Raw genomic sequence first — 19,273 nt, forward strand, 5'->3', positions numbered from 1 at the left:
GAACTCTCAATTGCTTTGGCCTGCGAAGAACGGATGAATGGCAAGCAACTTCATTCTAAGTACTTACACCTGGTAGGGTATGAGAACTTCCGTTAAGCCGTCTGATGGTCCTCAGCTTTCAAGAATGGGCTGCAAAATTCTGTGTGAATGAAGGCTGGGAAGGGATTCCCCAGAGATGATTCGAGTGGCACACATGGAGGTTACAAGGCCAAAGATCTTCACTTTCTATGTGGGACCCAAGGTTTAGGTGTGTTCCTAGGGCAGCGGTTCTCAACTTTCTGCAGACTGTGACCCTTAAAACAGTTCCTCATGTTGTGGTGACTCTCAACCGTAAGATGGTTTTGTTTGCTACTTCATCACTGTAGTTTTGCTACTATTGTGAGCGGTAATGTAAGTATCTGCTACGCAGGATATCTGATATGCAACCCCCAAAGGTGCCATGAATCACAGGTTGAGAACCACTGTCCTAGGGCCCATCCAGCATCGATGATGTTCTCCACAAACATATTACCTGCTGGAATCCTGATATTTTATTGTAGGGGAGGAGAGGCCTAGTGGGACCCATGAATTTCCTTACTGTTACTCAGACAACTCAAAAGGGAAAATCGGAGATGGGATGTAAACGGGAAGCTCTTCATAGTCTGAAAGACCTCTCAGACTTTTTCAAGATCTTCCTTCCATGCGCAGGAGGCTACAACCACCTGCCTAACACCCCCTCCACTTCGCATGCAGTCACATTTGAAAAATAGGGTACTGTAAAAAAAAATAAAAATAAAAAGCTCTTCTCTTGCTGGGTGGTGGTGACTCACGCTTTTAATTCCAGCACTTGGGAGGCAGAGGCAGGTGGGTCTCTGTAAGTCTGAGGTTCCAGGACAGGCACCAAAGCTACACAGAGAAACCCAGTCTTGAAAAACAAAACAAAAGGTCTTTTCTTAGGTGGCTTCAGTAAGATGACCACCGTTTAGAATTACAGTGACTCCCTCCACTTCATGACAACTGGTATACCTCAGGCAAAGGAAGCTGACTCTCTTTTGAGAGATTTCTGTAGTTGCTCCTCCAGAGAACTAACAGCATCTCCTCTCTTGGGGTTGGAGAGACGGCTCAGTGGTTGACGGTGCTTACTGTTCTTGCAGAAGAAGGAGTTCAGTTCCCAGCATCCACATGGTAACTCAGAACCTCCTATATATCCAGTTCCAGGGGATTTGGTGCCCTCTTCTGGCCTCCGTGAGCTCCTTCATGCATATGGTGACTATAAACTCTGACAAGCTCACACACAAATTTTAAAAAATCACCATCCTCCATGGTGTCTGTGTTCATTAAGACGGATAATTATTTTTGGAGAGGGTCATTAAGGAAATCTAGACATTGAGGGTGTGTGAGCAGGAAGGACTTAATAATCTCCACGGGATTTTCCATTTATGACTCTCTGCGCTTCTGTGATCATGGACTGGAGGAGGCCGTGTGTGCATTTGGAGGAGTAGCAAAACTGACCACAGGGTTAGAGCAGTCTAGTCAGAGGCCACAGGCAAACTCCCTGGCAGCAGCGAGTGGGTTTCCATCCTGCTTTCTCTCTACACTGGAGTTCCATATCTGTGCTGGGTAGGCGTGGGTGGGTGGTTGTTGACCCAAGTGGGTACTGTACGGTTTGCGACTCGTTTATAACTATTTGAGGTGTTCTTCAAGGATCTCTTATCTGGGAATTTATAATGGTTCTGCCTGGTAGAGAATGACTGGGCATGTGTCCAACACCCACAGAGAGATGAGCAAGCAAAGCCCATTCCAGAAGAGGATGACCAGATTCTCCCACAATTTACAGAAAAGGTTCTGCACAGGGGTAGGCACAATATGTTGGGTTTTATCCTATCCTTGACCAGCAAATAGTGTGTGCTTCTTAGCATGAAGCTATGAGGGTAGCTGGGAAGAAAGCTAGGATGTGCTCGAATTCTGTGCATCACTGGGAGAGCTGATGCTTCCTGTGGCCCCCAAAGTACCCCTTCTTCCAGTTAACAACATGTGTGTGTGCTTTCAGTATATATATACATATACACATAAATACATATGCATATATACATATAAATATATACACATATAAATATATGTGCATATAAATATACATATAAATATATATGCATGTGTGCTTTGGGGATATACATAAATATATGTAGACATGAGGGTGCTTATGGTGTATATCGCATGTGGATAACGTGTGCATGGAGGTTCAGAGCTGATGGTGCACATATTCATCCATGTATTTTGTAGGCAAGTGAGTACACATGTATGTGTGTTATGTGTACTGTGTTGGGGCAGGCCTCTTGGCTGGGCTTTGCTTTGGGCTGTCTGCTTCCCAGAAGCTGAATTTGGATTTGTCCTCTCTGTTCCAGGTCGATGGCATTGATCTAGGAGGAGTGAAGAATCAATTGTAATTTGGTTGGAGGGCCTGGCGCCAGAGTGTGTAAAGAGTAATTAGAGGGAGAGGAGCTGATGCAAAGGACTAGGACCACTCACTGCCTTTGATGGGGGCTGCAGGCCCCTGGGCAGAGCAGGGCATGGATATAGGGGAAGCTTGTTCCAAGAAATCCAAGGGCTCCTTCTCTCAGCACATAACATCTATCTCCCTGGCCCCCTTTCCTTTACTAGTCTCAGGACAAAGCTCAGCAAAGATTCCCCCCAGGGAGTGCTGGGGACTGAAGGCCAAGCTTCTTGCCTCTTGCATTGTTTCTGCTCTACAGTGTGCTAACAGGAGCTTCGGACACACACTCCTCTCCAATAAAATCAGGACTCCCTAAACCCTTATACCGTATTGGAGAGCAGTGTAAAAGGAGTTGGAAAAGGAGGAAGAGCCACTTTGTATGGTTGGTGCCTTCACTGCTCTGCTAATGGTGACAGATTCACAGCCATTGCCACTAAATGCCTGAGATAGCTTTGCCAACTTGAGAACACAGAAAAGGACGCTGTGCTAATGAATTCATCAGCAAGGAAGGGAGGGAAGAGGGGCAGCACCAGGACGGGGAAGGATGCCAGGGATTCCGGCGTGTAAAGAGGGTGGGAGAACACAGGAAGTGAGGGCAGTGTTTCATCTACCCTTACTGTCATGACCTTTCTACCCTGTGTGTAAGCCACCATAGGATGAGAAGTGTGCCTTCTAAAGAGATGGCGTTTGCCTTTGCGTAAAGCAAGCGAGTCTCTTCTCAGAACTGGGCAACCTTCTTTAGGAACCCGTAGGTCATACTGGGATGAATAATCAGTTTGGGAACCAAGAACAGAATCCAGGACTTTCATTTTTCTCACAAAATTAGCAAAATCTTCCTGGGCTCCTTGCCCTGATCTTTGGAGCATCAGAGACACCTCTTGACTATACTTCTGAGAGCTGTCCTGGAACTATTGTGGTCTAGGTAATTTTGTTGAAAAGTGGTGGGAGGAAAGAAAGGTAGTTACTTGGTGGAACTAAGCATATGTTATCTCTGTTTTATTATGTCAAACACAGAATTTTTCATGAGTATCAGAATATTACATGCTTTAAGTATGAAGGCATTTTATTTATCCATCTGACTTTGGGAACTGTTTAGTACCCTGACAAATGTCTCCTTCTTATATATATGTATGTATATATATTCCAAATATATGTATATTGGGTTGATATATAATACTCCAGTGTTATCCTTGAGATTTGTGATATTGTTTCTAAGTCAAAACCAATTAAACCTCTAAAATCACACACACAAAAAAAGAAAAGTGGTGGGAGGAGGTGCCTCAGAGAAATGGTTATAATTAAGAGGAGGATTTTAGGGAGACTTAAAATTCTTCTTTTTAATAGAGAAATAGTTTGACCTCTCAGCAGTTATAGGCAGGCTACGGAGGCAGAAGCCACTCAAGGATTCATGGGCCCCTTTTGGCCCATCCTCTAACCATCCCTCTCTTCTCTGTACGATGTGCCAGTCACAGATGGCACTCCTCTCCATACTGCTTCCTGTATTCTGTGTGGTTCTCACTCTTTATGCTGTTACTCATCCGTGAGCCAGGCTAAGATACATAGCAATATCATCTTCACATTTGGATAATGCTTTTCAGTCTTCAAAGAACTTCTATACCCATGATGTCATCTGACGCACATGGCAGGCCACCAAGGAGGTAGTGCAGTGTCATTAAGAACACAGATTTTTAATAATTGCGTGGGCTCATCTCCAGCCACATACCTGGTCATTGACAGGTGCTTACATTTCTTCTGTAAAGTGGAGAGAATAAGAGATCGTTCCACTGAATGCCATGAGGATTCAGAGAGTGATTTTTCATGAAGTATTTATGACACAGCCAAGCATGTGGAAAGCTCAATTTGAGTAAGTGCTATTATTGTGACTATCATAATCCTTAAAGTGGAAACTAAGGCTCAGATGGGGAAGGTGGTTTTCCTGGTTCACAGGGGTTAGCAAGGTTGGGGTAGGAAGCCAGGTCTCCTGGCTTACAGGCCTGAAACATAATATGCTGTGTTACCAAATTATTTAGTGTGCTTTGTACAGACTCTTCCCCTCCTGGTCCAGGAGCTAACGATGGATATAACGATGGATATAACGATGGAAATAATGATGATGTAACGATGGAATAGGAGGTGTTCCCACCTCTGTGGAGAGCCTATCATGTTCCAGGCATGAGTCTGGGTGCCCTGTGGCTCACTACAACTGTGGGAGGTATATACATTTGTACACAAGCCACAAATGTATATACCTCCCACTTGGGGTGGGATACATAGGAGACTGGTCCTTTCTGTCCTCCCTTCCCTCTTTCCTGAGTCCAGGAGGCTCACTGTCTATACATCTATCGTGTTTCCTCAGAGGCTCAGAAATTAGGATGCTATGCAAAATAGACAAGCCTCTTCCCTTTCCGTTTCTCGCGGCGTGTAAGGGCATAGGAATTTACAGATACAGCATGAAACGTGTGAGAGCACACACCTGTGCGTGCGCATGCAGAGCAGTGTGGATCTTTATGGCAATTATATGTATTCCTGAGGTTCTCTCCGGGCCTGTATGTATGTGTGAAAATGTGTGGGCGAGCAGGTCTGTATGTGGCAGCTCAGCACCTGTCTGCGTGGGTGTTGCGATTGTGCGTGCGTGTGTAGCTCGAGTGTGTTTGGTGGGCTATATGTGGGAGGAGGCTAACAACTGTGGCCTGCGCAGTGCTGACGGTGTGGCTCTGGGAGTTCTAGCTTCCTTGGTTTCGTCTTACATAGCAGCAACTGCAGAACCGTGTGCACGCTACCCCCTCCATCCTCAGCTTTTACACACCTACTTTACCCACATCCATGGACACACAAGTAACTCAAGTGCAGCACTCAAGTGTTGGTGAAGACCTAACCCATGTGCACACATGTCCAATCCCAACAGCTCACACAGCAATGGGTCTCCCCAGCCCTCCTTCTGGGCTGTTTCTTGTGCTCTCTTTTTCCCCCTGGGAGTGGTCACCATTGGCTTGAATACCTGACGAATTTATTTCCAGGCTTGGTTCTGGCACAGTAAAGAGGGTTTTTCACCCATTGGCAAGACCAGGTTTCCTTCTAGAAATGTAATTTGTCCTCATTAATCCCACTCCTGGTTCCAAGAGGCTCCTGATGGCGCCACCTACTGGTGGCTCTTCCTTAGCAGCTGTGTCTGGTGGAGCTGGGTATCTTACAAACCAGAATTAAGAAGAATTTGTACAGGTCAACCTAGGTGTTGGGTACTATGCGAGCATGAAAAAGGTTTATATTGTATGGGCAAGTGCCCTTGGGATGGGGTGCAGACAGACAAGAAAGAAAGGATACCCATGTTCTAGGGAAACCCATTCTGAGAGTTCTGTTGTGGCTGACCACAGGCAACTCGTGTGCACCTGAACTATGGTTCAGTGTGTCTGAGTCCCACAGGACCTGAGGGGGTGCCACACCTGCCCACAGAGTGGCTGTAGAGGGAATAGACTTTGTAGGTTACACACATGTCGTGACATCAAGGGATTCTGGGTAACAGTCTATGTGCAGAGTGTCCTGCATGAATATGTGGGCTTCCATCCGTGTGTTCTGGCACACACATGTACGGCCTCTGAACTAGTGTTTGTGCAGTACATTGCTTCCCGTGTTCATGTAAAGATGTGGGCTTTGGGTTGTATTAACGCCATATAAAAAAGGGTCCTGGTATTTCTGTTTATACACACCCTTCATCCTAGAAAACAAGCCCTGAGAGCATCGCCATTTCCTCCTACGGAGTAGACGCCTCGTTTCCCTGCCTCTGAGATTGCTTCCTCTCCTCTTCCTTTTTGCTTCACATTCTTTTAAAAATGCCCATCACTTATGTGGTGGAAGTTGGCTTCATAGCATTCTGTGTACAGAGGTTTTCTAACTGCGGTCATCTCCAGGTCCAAGGACGGTTGAACTAGGCCCCAATGTCCCTTCTGTCTGCCAGCAAAGGACGGTCTGCTTGGATCCAGGTGAATGAATGCCTCTCCTGGAAACCCACCATGAGTTTTGTAGGGCTCATGCTTCAAAGAGCTTCCAGAAGGAGCATCAGCCTAGGGTAGAAGAAGGTCCTCTTTTCCCCACAGCAACCGCTCAACCCGCCTCCCTGGTGTTGGAATGTTGAAGAGTCTGCTTGGTGCCCCTCGATTAACCTTGGGAAGTTGCCAGGCAAGCAGCGCTCGTGGCAGCCTGCCCCTCTGTCCTCTCCTCTCCACATTCCTTCTTCTATCAGCTCATTGTGCTAGGTTTCCCATGAAACTCTCTTTTCAGAGCCTCAAATGGCCTCCTCTCAATCTCTGACCAGGCAGCTGTGCCAGCCCCCAAGCCCACAGGCTTTTTCTTTACTAACTTGGTTTCCTAGAAAGGGATTGAGCTGTATCCCTTTGTGGTTCTCTCTCTCTCTCTCTCTCTCTCTCTCTCTCTCTCTCTCTCTCTCTCTCTGTGTGTGTGTGTGTGTGTGTGTCTCTCTGTCTCTGTCTGTCTCTCTCTTTCTCTTTCTCTCGGTCTTTGTTTTTCTGCCTCTCCCTCTGTAGGCATGCACCTACCTTCCAATCTCTCAGGAGTTGGGGCTCTGGATAAAATTCTTTCCCTTTTCCAGATATATTGTACCACGATTTACCTCTCACTTCTTACCACCGCAGGAACACTCCTTATGCACACAATGTCTCTACAGCTAGGCTTTCTTGGACCCAGCAAACTGTTTTCTACATGGACAAGTTTGCACTCTCCTTCTGCTCCTTGTTTCTACTTACCTGGACTAGACATTAGCTGTGGGTAAATGTTGGGGTTCAGCACTAGCCTCTTACTTCTGATTGGAGCCACAACAGCTACATTCCACGAGGCATTCGGAGGCCACACTGCCTCCTTCTTCCTCGGAATCTGGTGTACTTTGTGGGCATAGCCATCCTTGGGCTCTGACATAGGACTGGCCTTCCATTAAGGTATGAATTTTCACCATTTTTCCAAGCAGCCCTATTGCTATTAACTGCCGGTTGTGTGAAGGCAGGGCCACGTGGAGGGGTGGGATAGCACAGGCACTCTGTGCGTTCTTGGTGTGCAAGCTGCTGGGTGGGCATCGCAAAATCCTGATGGTGGTGATTGCATGATTGATCACTGACAGAATCCCCAGCATGGCTTTGGGAGGCTGAATGTCTTATTTAAGGATCCATCACTGATGGAGTGACGGGACTCAGGGCTTTCAACTCCGAGGCCAGAAATCTCTCCCTAGACCTCATTTGCCTGTGTCCAAGCACCATGGAAACTTGTTGCTGTGGTATGTTTTGTCCTGGATGCTTGCCAAGAGTAAATTGGGCTCGGTCTCTAGGTTCCCCTGACTCTGCAGCCCAGCAAGAGGACAGAGGGAGAGAAGGAAGAAACTGAGAAGAGGGGCTTGTGGTAGAAGGGCCATGGAAGCAGAACAGGGAGGGAGCAAGCAGAAGCAATCTGAGGGGAGGGTTGGTGAGAAGGCAGCAGGGGTGGGGGGAGAGGCTGGTGCTTCCCTCTGCCCTCTGACTCCTGTCTGGTGCCTAGCCCCTCCCTTCCTGTGTCCCGCACCTGGTGGAGTGCTGTTCATGCCAAGGCTCTGGGGAGGGGAGGCAATGATATAAAGATGCATTGCCTCTGCTGGCACTCCCACACAAGGCCCCTTTTGTGTGAAATGGAGAGCTAAGCGTGGAGGGGTCCGGGAATGAGAGGTCTGGGGTCGAAAGCGTGCCAAAAATAGACCCCCGCAAACTCTCCAGCTGTGGCTTCAGGGCCTGTTCTCTCCCCCATCCCCAGCCTGTCCATCTGTGGGTCCACAGCACAATCACAGCCTCCTCCTGACACCATTGCAGGGGCCTCTTTGACTCCCAGCTTCTGTGCCTTTGGCTTCATTGGAAACAAAAGTGATGCTTTCTTCTCCGCCCTTCCAAAGACCAGACCTTGTTTATCACCTTCTGTTAGCCCTGTCCTTAGCACTCATTCTTGTTACTCTTCTTTGCCTACTCCTTGGTCTCACCTTCCCCAGTTGTCCAGTCTCCTTCTTTCCTCAGCACATCCTTTTTTCTTTGTTTGTTTGCTTGTTTTTGTTTTCCAAGACAGGGTTTCTCTGTGTAGCCTTGGCTGTCCTGGAACTCACTCTATAGACCAAATTGGCCTCGAACTCACAGAAATCTGCTAGCCTTTGTCTCCTGAGTGCTGGGATTAGAGGTGTGGACCACAACTCTTGGCCTCTCTTTTCCTAACATGAAAGCATCTTTGTGTTATAAACTGTCTAGACATATCAATTTATTATCACATTTACATATTCACTTGCCATGAATGCTTCCCAAATGTCCACTCTGAGATGGGCAGCAGGGATCCTCGCTGTAAGGGATCTTGCCCCCAGTAGGCCACAGACCCACAACTTACTCCCCAGAGTCCCTTTGTTCTCTTTCTATCTTTACTGAAGACTGAGCTCAGACCTCACGCACAAATACTTCTACCTTCTTGCAGGTCTATGGCTGTGTGAACTTGGCCACTGTAATGTGGCTGTGGTTTGTCCTTGAATGGATTACATGTTAAAACTTGGTCTCTATCAGGCAAAGAGGTGGTGGGACTTTTAAGGTCACATAGTGAGAGGAACTAGATCATTGACTGAGTTGACCATGGAAGGGACAAAGGTAGTTCTTGTAGGACCCTGGGCTTCTGGGATACTGAGTTGTGAGAATGAGCTCAGACTTTGACTTGTCCTGTGGCTTCTTGTCTTGCAACGTAATCTTTCACTTCTGCAGTGACACTAGCCACAGTTAGATCTTGCAAACCTTCACCAAAAAAAGCCACCGGGTCTTAGATTTTTATCTCTAAATTAGAGCTAAAGGAACCTCATTTTCAAATGTTTACTTTTATTTATGTGCATGTGTGTGTACACCACATGTACACCTGTGTCGGAAGATGTTAGAAGAGCATCCGCTCCCCTGGAACTGGGGTCACAGCTGTCTGTGAGCCATCTGACCTGGGTGCTGGTGGGAGTTGAAGTTTGGTCTTCTAGAAGAGCAATAAGTGCTGTTAACTACTGAGTCATCTCTCCAGCTCCCAAACCTCTTTATTTTTACTTTTTACTAGGGAAGCGACCAGAACAGGTGGGACTGAGCAGTGGGTAAAAAGTGTGCTTGCCAACAAGCTGATGATCTGAGTTCAGTTTCTAGATCCCATGATGCTGGGAGAGAATGAACGCTTGAAGGTCGTCCTCTAATTTTCACAATACACTGTGGCATGTGTGCTCATAGTCACATACACCACACATATGTACCCCTGCAATAACTATAATAAAGAATAGAAAACAAACATATTATCCTTATTAAAATATTCTGTTATAGTAACAAAAATGACCAGGTCACTATCTTTCTGTGGTCTCATATTGACAGATACACATAAGAATTGCTCACATGGTCAGACTCAAGAGTCTATCTAGGTGCTGAGTGGCTTGTCTCTATTATGTCTGCCTTGATTCTTGGCACAGTGTGATTGGAAATTTGTGTTCAGGGTTTACTTTGCCACTGGGAAGTTATTTCCGCTGATGCTTCCTGAGCTCAAGTTCTTGGTTTCCCTATTGCTGGCACTAACCATGACCTGATGATTTTGTATACCTTCCTAATCCTTGGCTTCTAGCAACCTCTTGCTAATTTTCAGGTACCAAATTCTTGAGTCCATGACCCTATGTGCTTCTGGGAACACTTCTATGCTATTTTAGAATCCATAGCCATGCAATCTTTTGAGGAAAACTCCAAATTCCATTTGCTGCCTCTATAATATCACATGGGAATGAAATTGGGTTATTGGGGAGCCTATAAAAGAGATAGATTATAACAACGCTTCAAGTCCTGTCTTTCAGATTTCAGTTCCTACCAGCTTCTTCTGTCCCTTCTATAGTTGGAAGAATAATAACTTCAATGCAAAGGAGTGATCCAAACCTCTATGTTGTGGCAATGGCTTGAGCGATCCAATAGAGAGCAGATTTTTAGCTGTCTTTTAGACTTCCACCTAATAGGGTATGGGAGTAGGGACCATTTCAGCCTATCTGTGCCAGCACCTTGCCCCCAAATCCTTTAGCTTCGGATAGGCACAGGTATACCCAGGTGTCCTAGAGTTGTGGCGAGAAGCCAAGAACCACACTTTCCACAATGAATCTTTTGGCAAGGTGACGAATCATTGAAGGGTGATGGTGGCATATTCTTGGGGACAGTCCACAGAGTCCACAAAGAAGGCTGCCACTCGGATTCTGAGTTCTGCCGGGGAAAAAATCACACAGATCAGCAACTCTTCCTCTTGTGCCTCAAAATGAAGCCATGAATATATGGCGTGTGTCTCCTTTGAGGGTGTTCAGAGCTGCTTGTATTACCAAGAGAAAAGAGGAGAGCCAGTGTGCTCCAGGATACTAGCTATCTGGTTTTCAAACTGAAAACCTAAGTTATAGATGCCTTGTTCCTTGTTTTTGTCAGACAAGAAATGAATTAGTTTGTTTAATTCCAGGAATTAGTTTCTATTGCAATGATACAAGTACATGTTTAAGATCTGTGACTTTAGGTTAAACATACAAGAATTCTTTGTATACCTGGTCATACCTGTTGGGTATGTGACAATGTCCTACACATCTTCAGTGTGTGCAACTCTCATCAGATCTGCCCAAGATGGCAAAAGAACAGTGAAGCAATGGGAAGCTGCCCCTGAAAGGGATGAGTATCTGGCAGACCCTCCTCCTGGGCTCTGGGCTCATCTCGATGGCATAGTACAGTGTAGTTCAGGCATGTCTTGCCTGGCTCAGTTAGCACCACCTAACTAGGCGGACCTTTAGGGGTAACTGCAGCTGAGAAGCACAATTCTGGATGTCCTGAGAAACGAATCATAATCATCTCTGAGTTTTAATATAAGAAAAAGTTGTCAGGAAGTTATTTTTGAAGTGGCAAAGGTGAATTGGTAGGATAGCTACCATGGTCTGTATAAACAAGAGGTCACAGCCCAAATGACAAGTGGAGTGGGAGAGAAGGAAGGGGCATGCAGGGGGCATGCAGACAGAGTTCTTGTTTGTATTTCAGTCAGATGGACAAGTGTTACAACTTGAGAACCTGGCAAAACTTCTCACCAATGACATGCATCAAATGCTTTAAGAATAGATATTGGATATCCAATTCCCTTCACATGCAATTCTTCCCCACCTTCTCCCTCCCTTCTTCCCTCCCTCCCTCCTTCCCTTCTTTCCTGAGAAGAGATGTCACTGTTTAGCCCGGACTGGCTTCCAACTGAGAGAAATCTACCCGTCTCTGCCTCCCAAGTGCTGGAATTAAAGGCATGCTCCACCAGGCTTGCCACAGACAGCGTCTGTGTTGTATTTAGAGAAAACAAGGTAATACTTGTTTGTTGTATTGGCTTCTCAATTTAAATAGTCTTTTGCAAGTGTCAAGGGTACATCCTGGACCTAAAGAGGTAGCTGCGTGAATTAAAATGAGAACAATCTTAGACCTAGATATTGCATGCCAAACCCCTTTGTGATGGGTAACTTTAGGTGTCAGCTCTATTGGGATAAAGGGTACTGATGGTGGGTAGATGTGCTATGAAGTTATGTCCTGAAGAAGTTAGAACGGGAGCAGTAGACTGAGTGAGCGTTTGCCTGCCATTGTGAGTGGGTATCACTCAGCCTGTTTAGATCAAGACAGAAGCCAAAGGCTCAATTGCTCTCTTCTCGAGCTGGACACCCACCTCCTGCCCTTCAGACCCTGGGATTCTAGGCTGTCCAGTCTTCAGGTTCCATAACCCACACCTGCTTTTGGGTTTTTGGACTTACGCTGAATCCCACTACCAGCCTCTCTGGTTCTCCAGCTTTTAGACAGCATATTGTTAGACTTCTCAGCTTCCATAATTGCATGAGGCAATTTCCATAATATCATTTTTTCCCCGAGATTTCTTCTAGAATTCACTCTTTGCTTTTATTTTGAAGACTGTTTCCACAGCAAACTGCACCATTCCAAAAATGGCTGCAATGCTCCCTCCATCGCACAAGCTCAACGCAGATTGTGGCGCAGACCTCACTGCACGGAACAGCAGAGGTAGCCCACATCTACAGGCATGAGACTATGCTTTCCAGGATAAGATATTTCTACTTGGTTCTGCTGGGACACTGGCTCTTGGAACCCAGCTACCAAGCTGTGAAGAAGCCCGGGCAGCCTATAGAGAAATCAGCGTGAGGATGAGACATGAACCTTCATCGACAGGTCTGCTTAACAACCAACATACAGACAGGTGTCTGGGCCATCTTGAGAGTTCCATTGGACCTCATATTTGGTGTTCCCACCAAGCTTTGCTCAAATCAGTGACTCTTGTTATTTTCAGCCACTGTATCATTCTGGGATGGGATTTTATATGATGAGATAATTAATACAGTTCTCAAATCGTATAAACAGCAAACATTTTGAATTTGTTTTGGATAAATTTCTGTGGTTTATATCATCTCCTCTTTCTTCTAAGGAGCTGCCTCAACCACTGTCCTACCCCGAATTCTACCAAGAGCTCCAAAGACGGTAAACACAAATTGCTGTTATTAGCTTGATTGCTCAATAGGTATAAAGAGGGAACCTAGGCTGCCACTGGCTGCCTTTTTATATGTCCGCTGGGGGTTGGGGGACATGTAAAAGTGGGTAGCTAGTGTGTTTTTCTTGGAATAACCGATCAGAGCAGAATTATATATTTCCAAAAGTGAACTTTTCCATGAGGTTAAAGATGACCAACATTCTCATACCCAGTGGGCATAGCACAATGAACCAGGTACACCTATTCATGAGGATTGGCTTGTGTTCCTAAATCACGTGCCTATTGGAAGCTGAGGTGGACACTCCTCTTGAGTATCCAGCTTGGCATCCCCGCTAGAGAAGCAAGATTGCCATCCTTTTTGAATCAAATGCTCAGCCATATGTCAAGAGGAGAAGACCCGACTGGCCTCGTTCCTCTCTGCCGGTTGCTACAACATGCCTCTCTTGAGCTGATCGGAAATGAACTGACACATGTTGTACGATAATTGTCAGGATGCTAATTTTTCCCTTTCCAATTCAGTTTTCTTCCCTTTCCTCTCTGCCTTCACTCTGGTGTTCTATTCTATTTCCAGTCGAGTTCTCCAGATGAAATTTGTTCTCTTTAGATAGCTTCCTTTGAACATCTCCCCTGTTCAGTTTATTCTTCAAAGTTCAGATGTTCTTTTTTTCCCTTTCTGATCTGATGTACAGTTTTAACTTCCTATGAGAAATCACCTTCTTACCAAGGACAAACAGGGCAGCCAAGCAAGTACGGTGGGGATGGAGTGTGGGAGTTACTCCATCCTTTCTTCAGCTTTGGGACTGTAGAAGAAAGTTTCTCAGAGTAGATGGTCTGGAGATGTTAAGTGGGAACATCTCTTTCCCCTCAAGGATTCAAGGAACAGGGGGCTAGACTAGGGACTCAACATTGCCTAGACCCCAGCTTCAGAAGACACAGGACATCACTTGGGTAGGCATTAAAAGGCTGCCCAGAGCCTATGAGAAGAGAAGAATCCTGTGGTTATCAGCTGTATTACCCAGTTATTTTTTTGTTATTGTTGACATTATTAACTATTCAAGGAAGTGGGCTCCATGAAGTAAAAAAAATTTACTTAGCACACAGTTCTGCAGGTTCATGTGTGTGGTATCTGCATTCATTTATTTCTGATGAAGGCCTTAAAATAGATGGCGGATGGCAATAGCATTAGTGTGTCCTGCCAACTGGCTGGATTTCAAGCCAGGTAGCAGGTAGAGAGAGGGAGGGGACTAGTCTTTCTCCCTTTACAGCAGCCCTCCCCCTTTTGATCTTTCTTTCTTTCTTTCTTTCCTTTTCTTTTTTGAGATAGAATCTCTTGTAGCTTATGGTGACCTTAAATTTCCCATGTAGCTGAGGATGATCTTGCATTCCTGACCTTCCAAATGCTGGGATTATTGACATGAGCCACCATGTCCAGCTCTGCTGATGATAACCTTCTTATGAGAATACTAAGGGGATCCCAGAAGAATTACCTTGCAATAGCTTGCCTCCCAATGACTTAAGGACCTTTCTGTACAACTTACCTCTTTATTTATTATAAATTATGTGTATATGTGTGCCTCTATGTGGGTTTGTGTACATGAATGCACCGTCTACAAAAAGGGTATAACTCTGGAGCTGGAGTTACAGGTAGTGGTGAGCCACCTGGTAAGGATGTTGGGAACCAAATTCAAGCCCTCTGCAAGAGTAGTTCATGTCCTTAACTGCTGAGCCAGCTCTCTAGCGTCTAGGATTTTAAGGTTCCATTCTTCCAGGACTGCCACCTTGGGGATCCAGTTTCCAACATGAACCTTTGTGAGGTCACGATTAAACCATATCCTAGCCACATCACCCATTATACAAATCTACCCCAGAAAATGATGAGAGATCTCAGACCCAGAGAAAGGATGTATGGGTTTATATGATTGCATGCAAACATGTTTATGGGTACACATGTATATGTATGTGTTGGAGGTAGAATTTTTATTCGGTGGCTTGTTGCTTGAAAATTAATGCATCAATATGATCTAGAGCTTGCAGCTTTCATCAAAGCCCCAGGAAAGGCATCTTGGCCAAGGAAGAGAACCTAAAGTGGAGGCCCATAAAAATATATTCTTACAGTGATACAGCATGAGTGTGTTTGCATGAACAGAGTGAGCGGGCGAGCTAGAGGTGTTCAGAAGGTCAACTCTCCAGATTATATTCAGATAACAAACGTTTATCAGTGCGCTTGCTTCTAGATCCCCAGCTGCTCATCCCCTGGACAGCAATGAGAGTGCAGCTCTCTGAAAGGGCTGGCCTTCCACCATTCATGACCACTTCCAACGCGAGAGGCATGAGTCCATGTGCACGGGTGGATTTTCCAGCAGCAACAAGTCCATTTGCTGTTCTGTGTAGTAGAGCTTCATACCTTAGAGCAGGGTTTTTTGAGAGCTCTCCTTCCTTTCCTTCCCTGGCCAACAGCCCCTCCTAGGGAGCTGTGGCTCTCCCCTCTACTTACAGTCCTTGAAAGAATCAACATCTTCCACACAGCATCAGAATGCGGTTGTGAGATGATTGTAGCCGTCTCCATGACACTCACTTACTCCTTGTATAAATACAATGGTACTGAGGGAGGAGATGAAGAGATGCTGGAGCAGGGAGCCCTGGACATAGGAAGCTCTTTCAGCTTCCTTATCTTCTTCTGCAGGAGTGAGAAGGACCTTTCCCTTTGCCTTGGTTCTCCACCCCACCACCCTAATCTCTCACCAACCCCACCTTGACTTTATGCTGCTAAAATGAAGCTGGGCTCTGAGTAAGATAGAAGGGGACGCAGCATTCGTATGCAGGAGAAGCAGCATTTATTTAGAAGGAGGAGGAAAAAGTTTGATTCCTCAGAGTTGGGACTTAGTAATCATGAGCAACGATGACCAGCCGTGGGGGTGGCAGTACGTGTGCACATGTGCTCCAGGGGGTCTGTGATTCCATAGCAGAGCCAATGACACATTCCAAATTTAGCGACTTTTAGAGGTCATTTTAGTCATCCTCCTGCCTTTGGGCTGGATGGAGCCTAACTTAATATCACGTATGATGGAGTCAGTGTGCTCTGAGAGAAGAGTGTGCAAGGGAGTGTGTGTGTGTGTGTGTGTGTGTGTGTTGGGGGGGGGGTTTGTGGGGAGGCATCACGTGACCCCTTTGAACCGATCTCCAGCAAAGGACGTTCCCTTGTTTCCCCAGGATGCTTGGGTTTCCCCATCCCTGTATCAGCATGATCCTCCCGGGAACTGCTTTTTTTTTTCTTGATAGAAACCGGATGTTAGATTCTCAAGGTGGGCGGGGGCTCCATGCCCCTCGGACCTGTCAAGGGTTATTGAGACTCCTAGGGTCCCATTAGCCAGTACGAGAAGCTACCATTTATTTCATCAGAAACTTGCTATGCAGTCTGAGCTGGGAACAGAATAGAGCAAAGATGCTACAACGCCTTTTTCTCAGGCAATGCGCATGATTCTGCGGCTCTTTGCTCGCTACAATTCAACGCACCTTGAAATGGGCTCGCCTTCTTCGCGCAGCGACGGGCAAAGAGTTAAGCCAATCAGTTACTAGATCTGTGGGCAATGTCCAATAGGCAGGCTGCAGGGGCGGGCCACTAGGCCAGGCCCGGCTAGGCTTCACCGTGGACCTGGCTGCGCTCTGCCTCCTTGGCAGTGCAGGTGCCGCTGCGCCGGGGCCCGGGAGGCTGCGCGCCGAGCCGAGCCGAGCCAGGGAGGGATGGAGAGCGGGCCGCCCGGGCTACAGGAGCACCGGCAAGGGGCGTAGGCGGGCGAGAAGCGGGAGCTGGGGCACGATAAGTGTGCAGACGCAGGAGCACTTTGCGATAGGATGAGGCTCTTGGCTGGCGCGCGGTAGTACTATGATTTGGTATGTGGCCACTTTGATAGCAAGTGTGATCAGCACCCGAGGTCTTGCGGCTCAAGGTGAGTTGAAGTGCAGCGTCCCTCCTCCAACCCTTCTGGTTTTCTTAGACCTTCCCTCCGGGATCTGGCTCTCGAACCCTGGGAGCGAGGCTCCAACTCCGTCCAGGCGCACCCCGGGCTACTGGCTCGAGGGCTGGGGAGCTGCGGGAGGGGGAGCTGCGGGAGGGAGGAACTCGGCGGGAAGGTTCGGAAGCCCTTGGGTTGCGGGGATGAACGTCTTGGAATCGAAGTGTACTTGGCCCACCTTGGGCCCGATAGTCCACAGCCGCACATCGAACCTGAGCTTTTGGGAACCCCTGGTGCTCTAACTCTGGCTGCTGGAGACTTTGCCGGTCTTCCGGCAGGATTCTGCGCGTCCCAGCCCTGCACAGCACCGCTGGATGGAAGAGCCCTTGCTGGGAGGCGCGACCAAGAGCTTGGGACTCCCCACAGCCTCCTCCAAGGGACCGGGTTCTCCGCCCCGCGTCTTTCCTTTTCCTCTATCTTGGTGGCAGAGCTCCGATCCCGTTGGCAGGTGACGAGCAGAATTGACCTAGCGGCTCCGAGCAGCATCTGCTTTTCCTGGCCCTGGCGGCTGTCCGCGCCCACCCTAGCCGCACCTGGGCCCCGGCCAGGCAAAAGTTCCCCGGGAGGAGCCGTCACCGCGCCACGCTCCGGGCTGCCAGGCCCAGCGGCCTGGGGGCGAGGGCCGCTAGGGAGGGGTCTGCTCCGCCGCATCTTAGAGTCGAGCGGAATTTTTCTTTCTACCTTCTCGGGTCTGAGCCCAGGAAGTAGCGAGGGAGAAGACAGGGAGCGGGGTTTATGCTTGAGCGTGAGGGCTTTCCCTTTGGAGATGGCAGAGCTCTGGGTGGCACCCGGCTCTCCTCCCTTGTATGGAAGTCAGAGCCGAGCCTGGAAACTGCCAGGACTCTGAGCTCTAGGTTTCTGCGCGCCGAACGGATCCCGCTGTGGGCAAGTTTGCAAAGCAGGGAGGAGATGGCGGCGGGAGAGGAACGGTCTTTGGGTGGAAGGTGGCAGGGTAGCCGGCAGGGTGGCGAGGACCTGCAGACCAGGGAGCCCTTTGGAAGGTCTCTGCTGGAGGTGCGGGCTCCGCTGGCTTTTTTTGCACCTTGCCTAGGGGCGTGTGTAGGGAGTGGTTTGAGAAAGTTTCCGAATTGGAATGTGTCTCCTCTGCTGCTTGACAGGGGACTCTGAAGAGGAGAGGATGAAGAAAAGGGCGGCTTTCCATTAAAAAAAATTGTGATGGTCGGGATGGTTATAAAGCTTTCCATTTGCCAGATGGGAAAACTGAGACAGGATGACCTCAGAAGCCTATGGAAAAAGGGTGGATCTTGCTGTGCCTTTCCCCTCCCCCCTTTCCACGCGGTCTTTCAGTGACCTCCTCCTCCCCTCTAGGTTTTGGTATGCTCTGCTGTGGGACTGTCTCTGAAAGCACAAAAGGCTGTGCCACAATCAGAATCGAAGAGACACTGAAGGAAGGCTCTTAACTAGTCAGTCTTCCAACCTCAGCGAGTAAATTGAAACACAGAAAAAGGAAATTGCAGAGATTCGCCGAGTGGTTAGACAGAAGGAGGAACTTTCCAGTGTTGAAGGTTGCTGGACATGAAGGTTATTATCCCTTCTGTCTGGAACCCCGCTTCTGTCTAGGAGCAAGGATGATCTGACTGGTCTTGGGGTCTTTTAAATCTAAGATGGCTCTATGAAGCAGTCACAGACAAAGGTTTAAAGATAAATTGAGAGGATCCAAAGCCTGACCGGCCCACTTGCTGACCCTGTGACCTTGGACAGATTTCTCAGCTTTTCTAAATGTCACTTACTTCAGTAGAAAATGGGTTAGCTGTATGGACTTGTAGAGATTTAGGGTGTGTGGGAACCGTACTGTGAGGAAGAAGTGGCTGACTGCCTGATGGGAAGTATGTGCTCACCAAACATCATCGTTAGCATTTCAGTATCTGTAGGATTCCTGGCTCCTAATCAGTTTCTTTCTTTTGGGTTATTCAGGGAGCTGGGAGTTGGGAGTGTGTTTAGGGACACCCAAAAGTCTTCCTTTGAGGAGGCTAGACCCCATGTCGTGGGCTGACCTTGTCTGGTAGAACCTCCAGTGGAGTGTGGTGGGGCATGTACAATTGCTTGGAAGTCCTTTACAAGGTCTGCAAAGCTGAAGGATTGCTGGCTGCCAGATGCTACAGGAAGGATGCAGAACCCAGCCTACAGAGGGGGAAGGGCACCTGCTTGCCGGAGAGACCAGGGTTGGAGAGCTAGTGAGAGAAGTTATGTGGTGCCGTTCTTCTGTGAGTGGCAGAGGTGA

The 19,273-nt window shown here is 47.6% G+C and overlaps 1 protein-coding gene across 5 annotated transcripts in view; it reads left to right on the forward strand.

Moving 5' to 3' along the window:
• The first annotated feature begins 16,725 nt into the window (after positions 1 to 16,725).
• Igsf9b (immunoglobulin superfamily member 9B) overlaps positions 16,726 to 19,273 on the forward strand; it is a 56,861-nt gene continuing 54,313 nt past the window's right edge. For all 5 annotated transcript variants that reach the window (XR_005974731.1, XM_041656978.1, XM_041656981.1 and 2 more), the window contains exon 1: positions 16,726 to 16,965. Coding sequence is in view for 4 of the 5 variants with exons in the window: in XM_041656978.1 (XP_041512912.1) it covers positions 16,902 to 16,965 (64 nt within the window). In the remaining variant the exon portion in view is untranslated. The remainder of the gene's footprint in view (positions 16,966 to 19,273) is intronic.

Source organism: Microtus oregoni, unplaced genomic scaffold, assembly GCF_018167655.1.
Source record: "Microtus oregoni isolate MIOR12 unplaced genomic scaffold, Mior012 000008F_ref0000371, whole genome shotgun sequence".
NCBI classification, from domain to species: domain Eukaryota; kingdom Metazoa; phylum Chordata; class Mammalia; order Rodentia; family Cricetidae; genus Microtus; species Microtus oregoni.